At 45.2% G+C, this 22,413-nt stretch overlaps 1 protein-coding gene across 1 annotated transcript in view; it reads left to right on the forward strand.

Annotated features, from left to right (window-relative positions):
• mogat2 (monoacylglycerol O-acyltransferase 2) overlaps window positions 1–22,413 on the forward strand; it is a 40,350-nt gene that overhangs the window by 7,573 nt on the left and 10,364 nt on the right. Inside the window, exon 3 of the mRNA XM_080197987.1 lies at window positions 21,835–22,039. Within this exon, the coding sequence (XP_080054113.1) occupies window positions 21,835–22,039 (205 nt within the window). The remainder of the gene's footprint in view (window positions 1–21,834; window positions 22,040–22,413) is intronic.

The raw sequence follows: 22,413 nt of genomic DNA on the forward strand, positions 1-22,413 counted from the left end.
CTGTTTTAAGTCTGCCCTCATCCTGAAACGATGACCTTTTGTTCTAGGGTGCCCCACTAGAGGAAACATCCTCCCCATATCTACCCGTCATCCCCTTTAGCATATTGTATACCTCAATTAGATCTACTCTCATTCTTCTAAATTCCAGAGAGTGTGGACCTAAACTACCCAAACCCTCTTCATACGACAAACCCCTCATCTCTGGAATCAATCTAGTGAACTTCCTTTCAACTGCCTCCAATGCAACTGCGTTCCTGCTCAAGTAAGGGGACCAAAACTGTACACCATCCTCCAGGCGCAGTCTCACTAATGTTTTGTACAGTGGCAGTAACACTTCCTTACTTTTATACTTTATTCCTTTCGCAATAAATACTAAAATTCCATTTGCTCTGACCCTGAAGAGCATTAAACAGCACAGGAATCTTAATAGAAAGCAACCAGAAGAAACATTTTTTTCTAAACAGTCCAACTGAAAGAAAAGTTGAAAAGGGGAAATGTTAAGAGCAATTTTGAAAGCTTGGGGAACTGTCAAAGCCATAAGTGGTTGCAGCCTGGCCTCTGCTGGTAATATTTACTCAGTGCAACTGGATCCTCAGTCAGTGTTCTGTTGTTAATGGGATCAGGGGTTTTCCTCCCTGGTCCTGCTTGAATTATTGAAGAGGAGGGAGAGATTCGCCTGGGAGGTCACACCCTCATTCCTACCTTCCTCACCTCCACACTCAATTATTCCAACCTACTCCTGGCTGCTCTCCTCCATTCAATCTTCTATAAACTTGAGGTCATTGGAAATTTTGGCCACATCTTAACTCACATCAAGTTCCAGAATTATTCCCAGAATAGATACAGAGCAGAAGGAGGCCATTCAGCCCATCAAGTCTGCACTGGCATTCAGAATGATCAGTTTGCTTAGTGCCATTCTCCCATCTCCTCTGCATTTAATTCCTTTTCAGAAAGCTTTTCCATTTCCCCGTTACCCCTGTGATCCCTGACCTGTGCTGATTTGATTTGATTTGATTTATTATTGTCACATGTCTTAATATATAGTGAAAAGTATTGTTTCCTGTGCAGTATACGGACAAACCATACCATTCATAGAGAAGGGAAAGAGACAGTGCGGAACAGTCATAGTTAGGGTGTAGAGAAAGGTCAACTTAATGGAAGGTAAGTCCATTCAAAAGTCTGATGGCAGCAGGGAAGATGTTCTTGAGTCGGTTGGTACGTGATTTCAGACTTTTGTATCTTTTTCCGGACGGAGGAAGGTAAAAGAGGGAATGTCAAGGGTGCGTGGGGTCCTTAATTATGCTGGCTGCTTTTCCGAGACAGCGGAAAGTGTAGACAGAGTCAATAGATGGGAGGCTGGTTTGCGTGATGGACTGGACTTCATTCACGACCCTTTGCAGTTTCTTGTGGTCTTGGACAGAGTCATGCTCTTTGCTAGGATAGAAAAGTCAAGTATTAGGGAACATAGGTTTCAGGTGTGTGGGGAAAAGTTTCGAGGAGATGTGTGAGGCAAGTTTTTTACACAGTGGGTGGTGAATGTCTGGAACGCACTGCCTGTGGAGGTGGTGGGAACAGGAACAACCGTGGCATTTAAGAGGCATCGAGACGAATATATGAATAGGATGGGAGTGAAAGGATACGATTCCGTAAGTGCATAGTTTAGGCAGGCATCATGATCAGTACAGGCTTGGAGGGCCGAAGGGCCTGTTCCTGTGCTGCACTGTTCTTTGTTCTTTGTCATAATCCAGATTTTATGAATTTAAATCCCACTAGTTGCCATGATGGGATTTAAACCCAGGTTCCAAAAGCGTTAGCCTAGGGCTCTGGATGACTGGTCTGGTGACATTACCCCAGTGCTGCCATCTCCCCCCTCTAACGCAACACGCAAGAGGGCTACTTTGAGCTGCAGCTGATTCTGTGCAGAATATTCAGGAACATGGGATGGCACGGTAGCACAGTGGTTAGCACTGCTGCTTCACAGCGCCAGGCACCCGGCTTCGATTCCTGGCTTGGGTCACTGTCTGTGTGGAGTTTGCACATTCTCCCCATGTCTGCGTGGGTTTCCTCCGGGTGCTCCAGTTTCCTCCCACGTTCTAGAAGACATGCTGGTTAGGGTGCATTGACCTGAACAGGCGTGGTAACCAGGGGATTTTCACAGTAACTTCATTGCAGTGTTAATGTAAGCCTTACTTGTGACTAATAAATAAACTTCATTTTAAAAAAAGTGACCGGGGACAAAGGGTTTAAAGAAAAGGGCAATTTTAACTTCCTCTTTCTCAGATCAATATACTTGAAATGACCTTGCATCCCTCAGCTTCTGTTTATTCTGCTCCTCTCAAATATATTTACTGTGGAATCTGTATGGGAAAGCATTGAGTCATCCCTCTCAAAACCAACAAAGATCAAGGATCCAAAACAAAATAAAGCAATGGGTGATGTATAAACTAAACACTAACAGATTCACACCATGGGTACATAGCTACTTAAAGCAGAATATAACCTACTGAGTGTCAATGCTAAAAGTACATTCAGTTACACAATATAAGCAGCCAAAAAAAGCATTGGAGAAAGTCCAAAAAATATAGACATTGCCATCGCAGCACATCAGGAAGAGTTTTCAGTGTTTGGGAATTAGGCTGCACTGGATTAGCCCTGCTTTGCTGCTCAGCATTCTGATCAAGAGGTCATAAAGATTGCCCAGGCCTTTATAGACAAATGCACATTGGCTTAGGGACAACCCTTACCTCTGTACATACCAGATCCTAACCACTCGCTGTGTGAATCCCTCTCCACCACACTCTCAGACAGCACATTCCAGATCCTAACCACTCACTATGTGAATCTGTCTCCACCACACTCTCAGACAGTATATTCCAGATCTTAGCCACTCGCTGTGTGAATCTGTTTCACCACACTCTCAGACAGTACATTCCAGATCTTAACCACTCGCTGTGTGAATCTGTCTCCACCACACTCTCAGACAGTACATTCCAGATCCTAACCATTCACGGTGTGAATCCCTCTCCACCACACTCTCAGACACCAGATCCTAACCACTCACTGTGTGAATCCCTCTCCACCACACTCTCAGACAGTACATTCCAGATCCTAACCACTCACTATGTGAATCTGTCTCCACCACACTCTCAGACAGTATATTCCAGATCTTAACCACTCGCTGTGTGAATCTGTCTCACCACACTCTCAGACAGTACATTCCAGATCTTAACCACTCACTGTGTGAATTTGTCTCCACCACACTCTCAGACAGTACATTCCAGATCCTAACCACTCGCTGTGTGAATCTGTCTCCACCACACTCTCAGACAGTACATCCTAGATCCTAACCACTCGCTGTGTGAATCTGTCTCCACCACACTCTTAGACAGTACATTCCAGATCCTAACCATTCACTGTGTGAATCTGTCTCCACCTCACTCTCAGACAGTACATTCCAGATCCTAACCACTCGCTGTGTGAATCTGTCTCCACCACACTCTCAGACAGTACATTCCAGATCCTAACCACTCACCGTGTAAATCTGTCTCCACCACACTCTCAGACAATACATTCCAGATCCTAACCACTTTGTAATAAAACAGTTGTTATAAAGGTTTAGCTGAACAAAATATTCTCGTACATCTTGGGGAAAACAGTCTGGACGCATCATTGATTGGTTGTAGAGTATACTACTCATTGTCCTCAGTCCAGGGTCAGGAAAGGAATGAAAAGCAGAGAATAAAAGGAAAGGTCTGTTTCCGGCGAAAGACTGGAATGAACAAATGAAAGAAGTGTTTATAATAGAGGCAAAAACTGTTAGATTTTTTCAGGGATTTAAGGATTCAGAAGAGAATGATAAGAAATAGAGCAGGTCACTCGGTTCATCACATAATCACAGAACTGTTGCATTATTTAAGAGTGCCTTTCAGACTATCCTGTGCATGCCAGCTGTCCAAATATACAATGTCATTTACCCCAGCCTTTGTCCCCTAACCCTGCATATTCTTCCTTTACAGATAGATGTGGAAATCCCTTTTGAATGCCTAGATTGAACCTGCCTCTCCCACATTCTCAAACAGTGCATTCCAGCTACTAATCTCCTTCTTCTTCCGTGATCACTGGCTAATGAGTGTGATTGTCCACCTAATAAACTCTGTGTCACTGGTCATGGGTTCTGTTGGTGCCTGATCTTAGAGCTGCATCATTGACTGTGCACTTGGCAGATGTTTCCGGGAGGTGGATTCGGTTCTTGGACTCTAGATCACTGCCATTCCTTTCTCAGGCTCCTTTTCTGGGCTCCCTCTTAATATCAGGTGTCCTTGAAAAATTGTAACCCTTCAGTCAGGAGGTTCCTCCAGGTAGGTCTCTTCTAAGCAAGGGTCTCCCAGGTGTTGATGCCTACGTTGCATTTCTTGTGGCGAGCCTTCAGGGCGTCTCTGAAGTCTTTCCTTTGTTCTTTCTTGAGCTGGATGAAGAAGATTTGTTTTGGCAGTCAGGACTCTGGCTTGCGGAGTTGGTTTCAGATGCTCCTGGCCTCGATGCCTGAATCATTCGCTGTGTGAAGCAGATTCTCCCCGTGTCGCCATTGCTTCTTTTGCCACTTACCTTAACTCTGTGCCCTCTCATTCTCGATCCTCCTGCCAATGGGAATAGAATGCCTTGTAATTTGATTTGATTTATTATTGCCACGTGTATTAACATACAGTGAAAAGTATTGTTTCTTGCGTGCTATACAGACAAAGCATACTGTTCATCTAGAAGGTTGGGAGAGTGCAGAATGTAGCGTTACAGTCATAGCTAGGGTGTCGAGAAAGATCAACTTTGTGCGAGGTAGATCCAATTCAACTGTGGTCACCAGTTCCACATTTTCACCATTCTCTGGATAAAGAAGATATTGCTAAAGCACTTCAAACTAAGATAAAGTTTATTTATTAGTGTTACAAGTAGGCTTACGTTCACACTGTATTGAAGTTACTGTGAAAATCCCCTAGTTGCCACACTCCAGCGCCTATTCGGGTACACTGAGGGAGAATCTAGCATGGCCAATGCACCTAACCTGCACATCTTTGGACCGTGGGAGGAAACTGGAGCACCCAGAGGAAGCCCATGCAGACACGGGGAGAATGTGCAAACTCCACATAGACAGTAACCCAAGCCGGGAATTGAACCTGGGTCTCTGGCGCTGTGAGGCAACAGTGCTAACCACTGAGCCACCGTGCCGCAGAATATATGTAATTATTCCAATTATATTATCGAGTACACAGCCCTGACAGAATATTCTTTGTATCTTGATGTAACCATCCAACGTGACAAAGGAACCATTGATTATGCAGTGTTACCAACCCCTGACTGCGCTCATTAAAGATTCACTGTAATGATGGCATCAAAGATGAATAAAGCATAATGAACAATGTAATATAATGTAATAGCAACCATTTAACTACACATCTGCATTAACACATTCACGCTTACCTGCACTGTATTCAACTGGTTTGTTCTCAAAAATATGAGGTTTGATTTTGAGCCATAACTCTGTTCTACCCCACAGAGTGAAACTTGCGAATATGAAAATCCAGATGGGAAGGAGATTAGTTCTAACACCCCATGAACAAGATGATTGCAACGTTTAGTTAAAATGCATTCACTTCAATTTCCAACCGCAACAGATTAGAAATTTGTCCTACTTTTCCCTTGGGAAATTAATGAATAGATCAATGTGTTTTCCATAAAGGATAAGAAGTTATAATTTCATGCTACATTCTCCTTGAGAACTTACATTTGTAGAGTGCCTTTACCAGAGTAAAAGAGCCCAACGCACCTGACAGAGGAACGTCCTCTGAGCAACCATCGGACAGAATTTTCCAGCCATTCCCGTCCCACTGCTACTTGCCAATGAGAATGGAGAATCAAATGCTCTGACAAATATCTGTTCACTGCAGCGGGACTGGAGAATCCCAGTTGTGGGTGAGGTTGGAGAATCCGCTCATTGTCTCCTGAGAGTCAGGCTGTGTGATGTGGACGCCCATGGTTCCTGATGACAGTGGATGATCTTGCTGTTGGAGCTCTGGTTAGACTAGTCTTTAATCTTGTCTAGCTCCTTCCTTAGCTGTTGGCTTCTTGTTCCTCCATTAATTTTTCCAGTGGTGCTTTGGCATTCCAACACTTCTGATTAGACAACTCTGTCTGTTTTTGATATTATTTAAGAGTTTGCTTATTCTCGTTCTGTATTGCTTTGTGAATTCTTCTCTCCACCCAACCTACCCTTCTTAAACACATTTCAAAGCTGTTGATTGATTTTTCTTTCTCTTTCTCAATGTGCCAAACTTGATTTATTATTGTCACATGTATTAGTATACAGTAAAATGTATTGTCTCTTGCCCACTGTTCAGACAAAGCATACCATTCATAGAAAAGGAAAGGAGAGAATGCACAATGTAATGTTACAGTCATAGCTAGGGTGTAGAGAAAGATCAACTTGATGCGAGGTAAGTCCATTCAAAGAAAGTAAGAGTAAAGTTAAAGCTAATTTTAGTATTAGTCACAAGTACGGCTTACATTAACACTGCAATGAAGTTACTGTGAAATTCCCCTAGTCGCCACAGTCCAGCACCTGTTTGGGTCAATGCACCTAAGCAGCACGTCTTTCAGAATATGGGAAGAAACCTGAGCACCCAGAGGAAACCCCCACAGACACGGGGAGAATGTGCAAACACGACACAGACAGTGACCCAAGCCGGGAATCGAACTTGGGTCCCTAGCGCTGTGAAGCAGCAGTGCTAACCACTGTCTAATGGTAGTGCTAACAAAAGTCTGATGGCAGCAGGGAAGAAGCTGTTTTTGAGTCAGTTGGTACTTGTCCTCAGACTTTTGTATCCTTTTCCCGATGGAAGAAGACGGAAGAGAGAATGTCTGGGGTGCGTTGGGTCCTTAATTATGTTGGCTGCTTTCTCAAGGCAGCGGGAAGTGTAGACAGAGTCAATGGATGGGAGGCTGGTTTGAATGATGGACTGGGCTTCGTTCATGACCCTTTGTAGTTTCTTGTGGTCACTTCACATCCAGAATTCATTACCGACCAGACATCATGAGTGGGGCTCTCCTGCCTCCCAGCCATGTGTTTTCCAGGAGTGGGAGGTGGTGTGTTGTTTGCTAGCGGTGGGATTCTCTGGTCTCGTCGCTATCAGTGGGAATTTCCAATTTCCATGGCGCTGCCGATGAGACTGGAGAATCCCGACCATGTGAATGGCCAGAGAACTCTGGCCAACATTTCAGTATTTGCAATTTCATTTCAATGTGTTCATAATGTGGCCATACAGCTTGAGTCTGTCAACCTGCAAAACCCTTCCAAACATGCCAAAGGATAGTGGTAAGACTAGGAGAGAATTCTGGCCAGCCACGCTTGACGTGGCGTGGCGCCCCTCAAGCTATAAGCCACCTGCTGACAAACTAGTAACCTGTTCCAGGATTTACTAGCTATGGAAACAGGCGAAAATCTACGTTATCGTACCAGAAGAAGCAGGATTCAAAGAAACAGCAAAATGGCATGGTGGCACAGTGGTTAGCACTGTTGACTCACAAGCCCCAGGGATCCGGGTTCAAATCTGGCCTCAGGCGACTGTCTGTGTGGAGGCTGCACATTCTCCCCATGTCTGCGCGGGTTCCCTCCGGGTGCCCCGGTTTCCTCCCACAGTCCAAAGATGTGCTAGTTAGGGAGATAAGTAGGAATTAGTGTGTGGGATTACGGGGATCGGGCCTGGATAGAATGCACCCGTGGAGAGTGGGTGAAGCCTCAATGAGCCAAAGGGCCTCCTTCTGCACATAAGGATTTTATGAAGAAAGCGAGGGATGGTGGATGAAAGAAATGAAGGAAGGAGGGGAGGCAGAGAACGGGAGCAGGACTGGAGAAAGGAAGAGAAGAAAGTTCACTCAATTCACTTGATAAGCAGTAAACTAAATTAACAATCCCTTCCCTCTTTCCTCCATGTAATCCCCTCACCCTGGAGAGATCTATATTTGTGTTGTAAAGGGTTAACAGTCACGTGGTACACGAGTAACTTTCCACCTTAATCAAAGAGATCAGGACTGTTCCTGACACAGTGGGATTGAGGGGCATTGGTAAACACAGGGTTGAGAGTGTATCATAATAAAGGACAAGAGACAATCATTAACTCAGATTTTGGCTTCTGGGTTTCCAAACTCACTTACTTGTGTAATGGATATAAATAATAGTAGCTACGCCCGAGATTCTGAGCCACAAAAGCACAGGCAGAAATCCGTGGGGTTTGTCTTAGCTATTCAGAGGGCTGGGTTAGTAACGTGTGGGTTTAAAAGTCAGAGGATTCCTGTTAATCTTGTACAGGAACATGGACCACTCTTGGGGCAGGAGTTTCCGAAGATTCAGTGTGAAATGCATCCCTGGTGACCTCAGCAAACCCACTGCCAGTTAATTGGCTGGAGAGAGTAGTCCCGCCCCAGAGGAATTCCAGCCTATCTGATTGGCCGGCAGGGCTGTAGTTCCCCAGAGAGCCCGTGGTGGATGTGGCCAGGACTGGGACTACCAGCAGACCCTGATTCTAACTTCCAGAGTCCGGGATGGGGGTGGGGGGCAATGGTGTCTCACAGCGGAGAGTCAAGGGTTATGGAGATAAGGTGGGAAAATAGAGTTGAAGATTGTCGTATCAGATCAGTCATGATCTCATTGAATGCCAGAACAGACTCGATGGGGCGAATGGCCTACTTCCCAGCTCTTATGGAAGTGATGACCCAGGGCTGGGAGTGTGGGGGAGAGGCAACTAGGGCTCTTGATGGAGATGCCGGGACGGGTCATGAGGGGGCAGACCTATGGGCAGGAGGAAGGGGGAGAGTAGGAGGGGACTGCCCCATGTGAAAGGGAAGTCCTTGAGGGGAAAACACTCCATTGAGGCCCACCAAAGGTGTTCTGCAGCCTTCCACCTGCTCCAAACTCCTCCCCACAGCTTCAGAATTGAGGCGGGGCTGGAAGTGGGCACTTATGTGGTCAATAATTGACTCCTTCAGGACCTCAGTTGGGGTGTGGCCTGATAGGCTGACATTAGCCTCATCCCTAAAATTGCAGAGAGCCCAGGAAGGACGGCAGGGTAGTGGGAAGCCCTCCCTCCAGGAAATTTTACTGGCTGGTACACCATCCTCTCAAACAGAAGATGGAGGGAGAACCTGCTGGAGTTTTTCAACATGATGCCAGTGTTTTGGGTGTCTATATCACGACTTCTTTGACCGAGCCAGTTTTGGATCCATCTTGCCAGCTCACCTCTGATCTCATGCTACTTCACCTTCTGCACCAGTCTGCCATGAGGGACCTTGTCAAAAGCCTTACTGAAGGCCACATAGACAACATCCACTGCCCGACCCTCAGCAATCATCTTCGTCACTTCATCAAAAAACTCGATCATGTTCGTGAGACACGATCTCCCCTTCACAAAACCATGTTGCCTCTCACTGATACGTCCACTTATTTCCAAGTGGGAATAAATCCTGTCTCAAAGAATCCTCTCTAATAATTTCCCTACCACTGATGTAAGGCTCACCAGCCTGTAATTACCTGGATTATTCTTGCTACCCTTCTTAAACAAAGGAACAACATTGGCTATTCTCCAATCCTCTGGGACCTTCCCTGTAGTCATGATGTGGGTATGCCGGCGTTGGACTGGCGTAAACACAGTAAAAAGTCTGACAACACCAGGTTTTAGTCCAACCGATTTATTTGATAATAGACTCACAAGCTTTCGGGGTTAGTCCCTTCGTCAAGTGAATGGAGAGTTCTGGCCTCAGACAGAGCATATAAAGCACAGACAGTTTAGAGATTACTGATTAGAATGCGAATCCTTACTGATTACTTATCCTTACTGATAGGTGTAAGGATTCGCATTCTAATCAGTAATCTCTAAACTGTCTGTGCTTTATACGCTCTGTCTGAGGCCAGAACTCTCCATTCACCTGACGAAGGGACTAACCCCGAAAGCTTGTGAGTCTATTATCAAATAAATCAGTTGGACTAAAACCTGGTGTTGTCAGACTTTTTACTACCTTCCCTGTAGCCAGTGAAGATACAAAAATTTCCCTCAAGGCCCCAGCAATTTCCTCCCTTGCCTCTCTTAGTATTCTGGGGTATATCCCATCAGGCCCTGGGGACTTGTCTACCTTAATGTTTCTCAAGAACCCCAATACCTCCTCCTTTTTGATTTCAACATGACTCAAACTATCTACACATTCTTTCCCAGACTCATCATCCTTCTCTTTGGTAAATGCTGACGCAAGGTACTCACTTAATACCTCACCCATTTCCTTTGGCTCTGTGCATAGATTCTCTCCCTTGTCCTTGTAATGATTTGATTTATCATTGTCACATGTATTAGCATACAGTGAAAAGTATTGTTGCACGCTATAGCGACAAAGCATACTGTTCATAGAGAAGGAAAGGTGAGGATGCAGAATGTGTTGTCACAGTCATGGCTAGGGTCTAAAGAAAGATCAATTTAATGCAAGGTAGGTGCATTCTAATGGCAGCAGGGAAGAAGCTGTTCTTGAGCCATTTGGTACGTGACCTCAGACTTTTGTGACTGACCTCAAACTATTCCAGGTTTTATTAGCTGAACTTAAATTCCTGGTGGGATTTGAACCCATAGAATCAGAAAATTGCTGTGGATCACTAGTCTGTGACATTACAAATGCACCTCTGTCTCCCCAGTCATACTTAAGCTGTAAATATTACCTTTACAGCAATGAGACACATGCTAACATCATTTCACTTGAAGATATACAGGATTTACAGAGAATACATCCATGCAGATGTCAGTGCTGCATCTGAGCCTTCCTCCTTCACTGAATAAATCATTTTTATTTCAGATCTAAATACTCTTCCGATTAGTGAACGGACAGGATCCACTGCCCCATCCCCAGGCTGCGAGTCAAAAACCCTGAGTTATTCTTGAAATGGGCACAACATGCCAATAAACAATGATCAGAAGATATGGAGGGTTACTATGGGTCAGGATCTCCTGGTGGGATGGTTAGAGGCGAATTCTTTAAATCTCCAAAGTACTACCTTGGAAAACTAAAGCTAAAAGACAATCATAGGAATCCTATAGTGCAAAGAGAGGCCATTTGGCCTAACTCCCATATCCAAACATATTTATCCACTAATTCTTCTAACCTATGCATCTCAGGGGCAATTTTAGCATGGCCAATCAATCTAACTCGCACACCTTTGGACTGTGGGAAGAAACCAGAGCACCTGGAGGAAACCCACGCAGACACAAGGAGAATGTACAAACTCCACACAGACGGTGACCCAAGCCAGGAATCAAACCCAGGTCCCTGGAGCTGTGAAGCAGCAGTGCTAACCACTGTTGTTACCGCGCTGCCCTGATGGGGTTGGGTTCGACCAGATTCCCTTGAACTTTCCCCTGTAGTGTCACAGGGAGATGCGGAGAATGGTCTTTCAGGATTTCCCTCTCCGGAGCAATTGGACAGTGGAGGCCATTCAGCTGTTCGATCCTGTTCCACTTTTCAGTTAGATCCTCACTGACCTGTATTTTAAAACCATCCACTTGCTATGAAGTTCTGTAACCTTTAGTACCTGATCTTGAGGATTCCAACTGAAAGCTAATCTCAACCGCTGAGCATTCACACTTAAAATGGGACATTTGGCTCTTAGAGTCATAGAAGTTTGCAGTGTGGAAACAGCCCCTTCGGCCCAACTTGTCCATGCTGCCCTTTTTTTTTAAAGCCCCTAAACTAATCCCAATTGCCTGCATTTGGCCCATATCCCTTTATCCCCACTGTACCCACTAACTATCTAAATGCTTTTTAAAAGATAAAATTGTACCTGCCTCTACTACTGCCTCTGGCAGCTTGTTCCAGACACTCACCATCCTCTGTGTGAAAAAATTGCCCCTCTGGACACTTTTGTATCTCTCCCCTCTCACCTTAAACCTATGCCCTCTAGTTTTAGACTCCCCTACCCTTGGGAAAAGATATTGACTATCTACTTTGTCTATGCCCCTCATTATTTTATAGACCTCTATAAGGTCAGGCAGCACGGTAGCACAGTGATTAGCACTGCTGCTTCACAGCTCCAAGGACCTGGGTTCAATTCCTGGTTTTGGTCACTGTCTGTGTGGAGTTGCACGTTCTCCTTGTGTTTGTGTGGGTTTCATCTGGGTGCTCTGGTTTCCTCCCAAAGATGCGAGGGTTAGATTGATTCGCCATGCTTAAATTGCCCCTTAGTGTCCTGAGTTGAGTAGGTTAGAGGGATTAGTGGGTAAAATATGTAGGGATAAGGAGATAGGGCCCAGGTGGGATTGTGGTCAGTGCAGACTCGATGGGCCGAATGGCCTCTTTCTGTACTGTAGGGATTCTATGATAAGGTCACCCCTTAGCCTCCTACACTCCAGGGAAAAGTTCCCAGTCATTTCAGCCTCTCCTTATAACTCAATCCATCAAGTCCTGGTAGCATCCTAGTAAATCTTTTCTGCACTCTTTCTAGTTTAATAATATACTTTCTACAGTAGGGTGACCAGAATTGCACACTGTATTCCAAGTGTGGCCCTACCAATGTCTTGTACAACTTCAACAAGACGTTCCAAATCCTATATTCAATGTTCTGACTGATGAAACCAAGCATGCTGAATGCCTTCTTCACCACTCTGTCCACCTATGACTCCACTTTCAAGGAGCTATGTACATGTACTTCTAGACCTCTTGTTCTGTAACTCTCGCCAGTGCCCTATCATTAACTGAGTAAGTCCTGCTCTGGTTCAATCTACCAAAATGCATCACCTTGCTAAATTAAACGCCATCTGCCATTCGTCAGCCCACTGGCCCAAAAGATCAAGATCCCATTGCAAAGGGTGGTGAATCTCTGGAATTCTCTGCCTGTTGAAGTGGTGGAGGCTGCCTCGCTAAATATTTTTAAGAAGCGGGTTGATGGGTTCTTGATAAGAGAGGGGATTAAGGGTTATGGGGAGAGGGCGGGAAAGTGGAACTGAGCCACGACAGATCAACCATGATCTTATTGAATGGCGGGGCAGGCTCGAAGGGCTGGATGGCCTACTCCTGCTCCTATTTCTTATGTTCTTATGTTCAATTGGAGATAAGCTTCCTCACTGTCCATCATGCCACCAATCTTGGTGTCATCTGTAAACTGACTAACCGTGTCCCCTATATTTGCATCCAAATCATTAATATAAATGACAAATAAATGATCCCTGAGGCACACCGCTGGTCACAGGCCTCCAGTTTGAAAAATAGCCCTCTACAACCACTCTCTGGCTTCTGTCAAGAAGCCAATTTTGTATCCATTTAGATACCTCACCCTGGATCCCATGAGATTTAACTTTATGCAACAGCCTACCATGCTGTACCTTGTCAAAGTCCTTGCTAAAGTCCTTTCTGCTCCCCTCGAGCCCTCTCCCTGCCTCTCTTCCTCTCATTCCATCAGCTGATTATTTTATATAGGGGAGTGAATCATAGAATCTCCACAGTGCAGAAGGAGGCTATTTGGCCCATCAAATCTGCAACAACCACAATCCCTCCCAGGCCCTAACCCCGTAACCTCACATATTTACCCTGCTAATTCCCCTTGACACTAGGGGGCCATCCTGGCTTCAACCCTGAATGTTCTGGCTTTAATTTTAATAGTCTATCCCATTGTCTGGACATGACCCCCACTGTTAGAGGAAATGATGAGGAGATGCAGGCGTTGGACTGGGATGGGTGCGGTAAGAAATCTCACAACATCTGATGATGGAGCAATGCCTCAAAAGCTCATGATTCCAAATAAACCTGTTGGACTTTAACCTGGTGTAGTGGGACATCTTACCATCAGAGGAAATAGTTTCCTTCTATGTACCTTATCTAACCTTTCAATTATCTGAAACGATTCAGTTAGTTCACACGGGGAGCAGAATTGACAATAGTTGAGATGAGATATACTGAATATTGTACTCGTCAGAGTTTAGAAGAATGAGGGGAGATCTCATTGAGACGTATAAGATGATGAATGGGATGGATAGGATAGAGGTGGAGAGACTCTTCCTGCTCAAAAAAGACAGTAGGACTAGGGGGCACAGCCTCAAGATAAAGGGGGGGGCGGTTTAGAACGGAGTTGAGGAGGAACTTCTTCACTCAAAGGGTGGTGAATCTCTGGAATTCTCTGCCCGTTGAAGTGGTGGAGGCTGCCTCGCTAAATATTTTTAAGACGCGGGTTGATGGGTTTTTGATAAGAGAGGGGATTAAGGGTTATGGGGAGAGGGCGGGAAAGTGGAACTGAGCCACGACAGATCAGCCATGATCTTATTGAATGGCGGGGCAGGCTCGAAGGGCTAGATGGCCTACTCCTGCTCCTATTTCTTATGTTCATATGTTCTTAATATGTTAAACAAAGACTGACAGCTGTAGCTAAGTAAGTAGCACATCAGGAGGTTTTCCATTCAAATCTCACTCCTGAGACAGATCGAGGTTGACTCTCCAGTGCCCTTTCAATGGGGTAATAAACCAAGACCCCCATCTGCTCTCATATGCACTTAGCACAGTGTATGGCACTATTTTGAGTTCTGTTATTATTATTCTCATTATTAAGCAAAATCCAAGGCTCCAAATAGGGTGGCATGGTGGCACAGCAGTTAGCGTTGCTGACTCATAGTGTCAGGATCACAGGTTCGGTTCCCGGCTTGAGTCACTGTCTATGTGGAGTCTGCACATTCTCCCTGTGACTGCATGGGTTTCCTCCAGGTGCTCTGGTTTCTTCCCACAGTTCAAAGTTGTATAGGTTAGGTGGATTAGGCATGACCCTTAATGCCAGGGAGACTAGCGGGATGAATGTTTGGAGTTATGGGCATAGGGCCTGGGTGGGATTGTGGTCAGTGCAGACTCGATGGGCTGAATGGTCTCCTTCTGCACTGTAGGGATTCAATGAACACTGCTTCCTGGTGATGCAGCAACTCACTTGTTTGCTTTACTGTGTTCCCTGGTCACAATGCCATTTCCTCTACATGGGGAGATCAAACACAAACTGGGTGCCACTTTGCGAAATACCTTCACTCTGCCTGCAAGCATCACTCCTGAGACTCCTGTCGCTTGCCATTCCAACTCTCCACTTTCTTTCTCCTGATCTCAGCTCTGTCCTTGGCCTGCTGCAATATTCCAGTGAAGCCCAACGTGAACTGGAGGAGCCACAACTGACCTTTCCATTTGTCATATTGCAGCACTCATTTGATTTATTATTGTCACATGTAGTAACATACAGTGAAAAGTATTGTTTCTTGTGCGCTATACAGACAAAGCATACCATTCATCGAGAAGGAAAGGAGAGAGTGCAGCATGTAGTGTTACAGTCATAGCTAGGGTGTAGAGAAAGATCAACTTGATGCAAAGTAGGTCCATTCAAAAAATGGCAAGAGGGAAGAAGCTGTTCTTGAATTAGTTGGTATGTGAGCTCAGACTTTTGTATGTTTTTCCCAATGGAAGAAGTTGGAAGAGAGAATGTCTGGGGTGTGTGGGGTCCTTAATTATGCTGGCTGCTTTGCTGAGGCAGCAGGAAGTGTAGACTGAGTCAATGGATGGGAGGCTGGTTTAAGTGATGGATTGAGCTACATTCCCTCAGGTCACAACACTGAGTTCAACAACTTTTCACCGTGAACTCTCTCCTCCATTTTGATACAGGTTTCGACATGTGTCGATTTGTGTCTTATTTTAGAACATAGAACCCATACAGTGCAGAAAGAGGCCCTTCGGTCCATCGAGTCTGCACCAAACACAATCCCACCCAGGCCCTACCCCCATATTCCTACATATATTACTCACTAATCCCTCTAAGCTACGCATCCTTGGACACTAAGGGACAATTTTTTAGCATGGCCAATCAACCCAACCCACACATCTTTGGACTGTGGGAGGAAACTGGAGTACCCAGAGGAAACCCACGCAGACACGAGGAGAATGTGCAATCTCCAAACTTCCTGCCTTTGCCTTCAGACAGAGCTGGTTTTAAATTATTTTGCCATTTCCTGCCATTGTCGCTTACTCTCAGCCAACTCTCTGGGTGGGCATTTTCCCTTTGTGGCGCAGAGTGCCAGCTGAGGCGAGAAGCCTCAACGTGCAGCTCACCGACTGAGCAGCTGTTTTTACTCTGTGAACAAATGAATCTGCAGGTGTGGCCCATGCCGCCATGCTGGCGAAATGGGGCGGGACGGGGCAGGAAAAAGCCAGCAGTGTCCGGGATCCCGAGATCGGGGCACCCTTCCCAAACTCCAATAAAAAAAGCAACAAATTCCCCCCACACCAAGATACATGAGACTAAGCCCCCACCATGGATAGAGGACCACCCCCAACGGAGCTCAAGCGCTCCCCTCCCAGGAGGGACCTCCTGGCCCCTGCTATGGGGCCTCCCCCACCCCCGCCCAGGGGCTCTACTTACTTGTGCACCTCTGGCTGGTTTCCTTTCTGGTTCTCATTCTGGAAACCCATTGTAATCCTCACTAATGGTTTGGGAGATGGGGCAGGCTGGGGGATGATACAGCGGGGAAGCTTGTTAATGTGTTGATAATTTTTTAAATGAGGTTCCAGGGAAAGGTCTGGAATAAAGAACAAAGAACAACACAGCACGGGAAACAGGCCCTTCGGCCCAACGAGCTGCCATTTTAACATTATGAGTCCCCTCTCCACCCATGACCCTTGTCTATGCTTATGGCACTCCACATTGAGGGGAGACTAATTTAGGGACAATTTGTCACACCAGTCAGCCTAAGAGCACATCTTTGGGGTGTGGGAGGAAACCGGAGCACCCGGAGAAAACCCACGCAAGCACGGGAAGAATGCGCAAACTCCCACAGACACCGGCCCAAATCCATGTATCTGCACAGCAAACAGTGATAGTCACTGAGCTGAGGTGTTGCCCAGCATCTGGTCCAGTTTAAGCGTCTACTAACGACGTGAAGCACTAGGCCACTCTCGAAACATCCAAGAGCAGCCCTTGTACGACCCATCGTGTGTATGCCCCTTGTTGGACAACAAGGCGGACCAAAGCCTTGGATTTTGCTTAATAATGAGAATAATAATAACAGAACTCAAAATAGTGCCATACACTGTGCTAAGTGCATATGAGAGCAGATGGGGGTCTTGGTTTATTACCCCATTGAAAGGGCACTGGAGAGTCAAAGCAATCTTGTGGGAAATTTGCATCCATGTGGTCCTTGGCGCTCATGGCAAAATTCCAGCCTTTATTTCTTTACTACAACCACCAGCAAGCTCTCCCTTTGTCTTTTGTTCTGTGACATGTCTTTGTCATTGAATATCTCCCACCCTCTAATCCTATCCATGACTTTCTGTTTTTCTCTACCTGACCTTTTCTCAACCACTTAAAAAAATTTACCTAAAAAGTTTATTTATTAGTGCCGCAAGTAGGCTTACATTAACACTGCAATGAAGTTACTGTGAAAATCTGAACAGGTGCCACACTCTGGCACTTGTTCGAGTACACTGAGTATGGTTAGAGTCTTGTGATTGAAGTCTTGGTTTGGCATACGTCAGCTCTGGAACCTTCTCCTTAAGGCCCCTTCCCACATTGTTGTCGCTCTCTTGATCTTCAGCACTCTCTCCTCCACCTTCCCCAGTACTGATATTTTGACTTGAGTCCGTCTGTACCAGCACTTAGACTCCCTTCATGAGAGGCTTTAGATTACAGAGTCAGAGTCATAGAGTCGCAGAGGTTTACAGCATGGAAACTTGTCACAACTTGAAACAAGGCACAACTTGTCCATGCCACCCTCTTTTTTTAACCACTGAGCTAGTTCCAATTGTCCACATTTGGCCCATATCCCTCTATACCCATCTTACCCACGTAACTTTTGAAATGCTTTTTAAAAGACAAAATTGTATCCGTCGCCATCACTGCCTCAGGCAGCTCCAGACACTAACCACCCTCTGTGTGAAAAAAATTGCCCCTCTGGACACTTTTGTATCTCTCCCCTCTCACCTTAAACCTATGCCCTCTAGTTTTAGACTCCCCTACCTTTTGGAAAAGATGTTGACTACCTATCTGATCTATGCCCCTCATTATTTTATAGACCTCTATAAGATCACCCCTAAGTCTCCTATGCTCCAGGGATAAAAGTCCCAGTCTATCTAGCCTCTCCTTATAACTCAAACCCTCAAGTTCCGGTAGCGTGCCAGGAAATCTTTTCTGCACTCTTCCTAGTTTAATAATATTCTTTCTGTAATTAATTACGTCAGGAGCACGATTTAAATGCAAGATGCACAAGACAAGACTAAAGAATGAAAAATGCGTATTCAAAATCATGCTCATTCTGTATCCCCCCTCAATCCACAGTGCCTCCCCCCAGGGTTACAACTGTGTTTATTTGTTTATTGAACAATTATTCTGCTAATAATTAATTGGTGCTTTTTGAAACAGTGGCAGAGCACTCGGTGTACAAGGTCGCTATTTGAACTGTCCTTCACCTTGTCAAATCACTTCCCAGTTGTGAGATTTATCTTTATATAAGCAAAGGGATCTTTGGAAATTGTCACAGGGTGGGATGGACATGATCAAAAACATTTTTGGAAATCTTCCATTGAGGTGAGAATTCAGAGGCACAGGCCAGGATGAAAATCCCCACTTCTGTAGTAGCGTTAAGAACATAAGAACATAAGAAATAGGAGCAGGAGTAGGCCATCTAGCCCTTCGAGCCTGCCCCGCCTTTCAATAAGATCATGGCTGATCTGAAGTGGATCAGTTCCACTTTCCCGCTTTCTCCCCATAACCCTTAATTCCCTTGTCTATCAGAAACCTATCTACCCATGACAAATATATTTAGCGAGGTAGCCTCCACCACTTCAATAGGCAGAGAATTCCAGAGATTCACCACCCTTTGAGTGAAGAAGTTCCCCCTCAACTCTGATCTAAACTCCCTTATTTTGAGGCTGTGCCCTCTAGTTCTGCTATCCTTTCTAAGTGGGAAGAATCTCTCTACCTCTACCCTATCCATCCCCTTCATTATCTTATATGCCTCTATAAGATCCCTCCTCATCCTTCTAAACTCCAACAAGTACAGACCTGGTCTATGCAATCTCTCATCATAGTCTAACCCCCTCATCCCCGGTATCATCCTAATGAACCTTCTCTGCACCCCCTCCAAGGCCAATATATCCTTTCACAAATGTGGCGACCAAAACTGCACACAGTACTCCAGTTGCGACTGCACACAGTACTCCAGTTGACATGATGACAGGAGACCATTCAGCCCCTTAAACCTGTTCTGGCATTCAATTTGACCTATTCACCTGGGTTTTGTAACTGACTCACATTGGAAGTTGTTGGGAGTGTTTCTTCAGAAGGAAAGCTTCAAATGCAGACAATAAAAATACAACAAAACTTAAGGTTTAATAAAGAAACTTAATTACTCCAAACATGGGGCCTCACCCTAGGCCACTCCAATGTTTTCCACAATTCCCAACAGGTTCTTACTTATAGTGAGTCAGTTGGTCAGCTGACCATCACATCATTCAGTAATTGGTCCCATGGTTTATTGGGTCGGCTGACCATTACAACTTGCTTCATTGGTCATATTACATCCAAAACAAAGTTGTCATCAGTTACGTTCTAACTGGGTTGATTTTATTGAAACATGTGAGGGGGTTTGGGGGTCTTCCATCTTAGTTGGAGATGATGGCTCAATGGTTAGCACAGCCTCCTCACAGTGTCAGGGACCCAGTTTGATTCCAGTCTTGGGTAACTGTCTGTGTGGAGTTGGCACATTCTCCCCATGTCTGCATGGGTTTCCTCCATTTCCTCCTACGGTCCAAAGACAACATCATTTCTGGTTGTATCATAGCTTGGAATGGCTGCTGCTCTAACCAAAATCATAACGAACTACAAAGAATTGTGAACGAAGCCCAGTCAACCACTCAAGCCAGCTGCCCATCCACTGACTTGGTCTACACTTCCCACTCCCTTGGAAAAGCAGCCAGCATAATCAAGAGCCCCACACACCCTGGACATTCTCTCTTCCACCTTCTTCCGTCGGGAAAAAAGATACGAAAGTCCAAGATAACATACCAACCGACTCAAGAACAGCTTCTTACCTGCTGCTGTCAGACTATTGAACAGAACTACCTTGCATTAAGTTGATCTTGCTCTACACCCTAGCTGTGATTATAACACTACATTCTGCATACTCCTTTCCTTCTCCCCTATGTACTCTATGAACAGTAGAGACAGATTCACATAGTGAGTGGCTAGGATCTGGAATGTACTGTCTGTGAGCGTGGTGGAGACAGATTCGCACAGCGAGTGGTTAGGATCTGGAATGTACTGTCTGGAGAGTGTGGTGGAGACAGATTCACACAGTGTGTGGTTAGGATCTGAAATGTACTGTCTGAGAGTGTGGTGGAGACAGATTCACATGGTGAGTGGTTAGGATCTGGAATGTACTGTCTGAGAGTGTGGTGGAGACAGATTCACACAGTGAGTGGTTAGGATCTGGAATGTACTGTCTGAGAGTGTGGTGGAGACAGATTCACACAGTGAGTGGTTAGGATCTGGAATGTACTGTCTGAGAGTGTGGTGGAGACAGATTCACACAGTGAGTGGTTAGGATCTGGAATGTACTGTCTGAGAGTGTGGTGGAGACAGATTCACACAGTGAGTCGTTAGGATCTGAAATGTACTGTCTGAGAGTGTGGCGGAGACAGATTCAATCCTGGCATTTTAGGGATTATTACATGAATCGTACAAATGTGCAGATTCAGGGGAGGGCAAAGAGACTGACATTGTCCAACTGGAGAGTTAATGTAAAAAAAGATAGGCTGAATGGCCTCCTTCTGTGTCATAACATTCCTGTGATCCTATGATGGGTTGAATGGCCTACCCCTCCTATTTCTTATTTTGATCATATAATACCCCTGCCTGAAAATGAGTGACAATTTTTGCCTCTATAGTCATCCCTTCTCTCATTTGATCATTATTATCCTTCACCCTGAACCAAACTTTCCTTTTATTCACCCTATTTCATTCCTTTCCCTCCCTGGGACTGGGCACAATGGGTGATGTACTTTACATCTGATCAATATTGCATCCAAACTGATTTCCCAAGATGTACAAGAATTTTCACTTCTCATAAACCTTTATAAGAACAGTAGTCAGAGTACTGTGTGATTTGAAGAGGGGCCAAAGATTTACTCTAATGGGTATCAGAGGTGAGGTGACTTCAGTTAGATGGCAAGATTGGAGATTTGGGAATGTTCTTCTTGAAGAGGAGAGAGCCAAGAGGTAATTTGATAGAAATGTTCAAAATCGTGAGGAGTTTTGCCAAAAGATCATCCGTGATGGTCCTATTGAATGGTGGAACAGACTTGAGGGGCCGAGTGGCCTACTCCTGCTCCTAATTCAGATGTCTGTGGTGGCAACTAAGGATGGTCAATCAACGATGACTTTGCTGGTGATCCTCACATCTCATGAACAAATAAAAATGAGAGGATAAAGGAGTAAGGTAAATGGCAGAAGCATTAGTAAAATGAGGAGAAAGAAATCACTCACTGGGTTATGCTCTGAAATGCATCGTTTGAAAGGATGGCTGAAGCATGTTCAATAATTTACAAAAAAGAACTGCATGTAAAGTCAAAATATAACATTGTGCAGGCTTGTGAGAAAGAAGCCTCACAACTGCCAATTAAAGTCGAACAGGTTTATTTGGAATCATGAGCTTTTGGAGCGCTGCTCCTTCATCAGGTGAATCTCACAGAGTGACACCTGTATAACTGGAATGTGATCTTTTTGTTTTCAATGCTGACCTTGTCTTACAGCTCGTCAAGACTGCAGACTTAGATCCAAAGAAGAATTACATCTTTGGTTTCCACCCCCATGGAGTACTGGTAGCGGGAGCCTTTGGAAACTTCTGCACAGAGGTAACGGGATTCAGGGAAAAGTTCCCCGGCCTGAAGCCACATATGCTGATGCTGCCTCTCTGGTTCAGGGTCCCCTTCTTTAGGGACTATATCATGAGTGGAGGTAAGTCATGCACTGCCCATGTACATAAAATGGCTTTGACAAGAACAACTTGCATTTAAGTAGCACTATTGATGTATCAACAATTTATAGCAAGGGAACAATTCTCAAACAGAATTCAGCTCGGGGGCAGAATCTTGTGCCCTTTCCTATGGTGAGTTTGGTGGTGGGTTGCAATGTATCTTGTGGGAGGGTGGGGACCCCACTGCTTACCTGCCTCTGCTCCAGGTAAGTCCATTGTGAAATGCCTGGGATACGCTTCCTGCCTTGCCATCGATTGAGGAACATAAGTGGCCAATCAATGCCTTTTTAAGGGCCTTATCCCACCATTGCTAGCGTTAACTCAGCAGCCGCTGAGAATGGGTGGAGGGGGTAGG

This window comes from Carcharhinus amblyrhynchos, chromosome 10, assembly GCF_965287045.1.
Source record: "Carcharhinus amblyrhynchos chromosome 10, sCarAmb.v2.hapA, whole genome shotgun sequence".
NCBI classification, from domain to species: domain Eukaryota; kingdom Metazoa; phylum Chordata; class Chondrichthyes; order Carcharhiniformes; family Carcharhinidae; genus Carcharhinus; species Carcharhinus amblyrhynchos.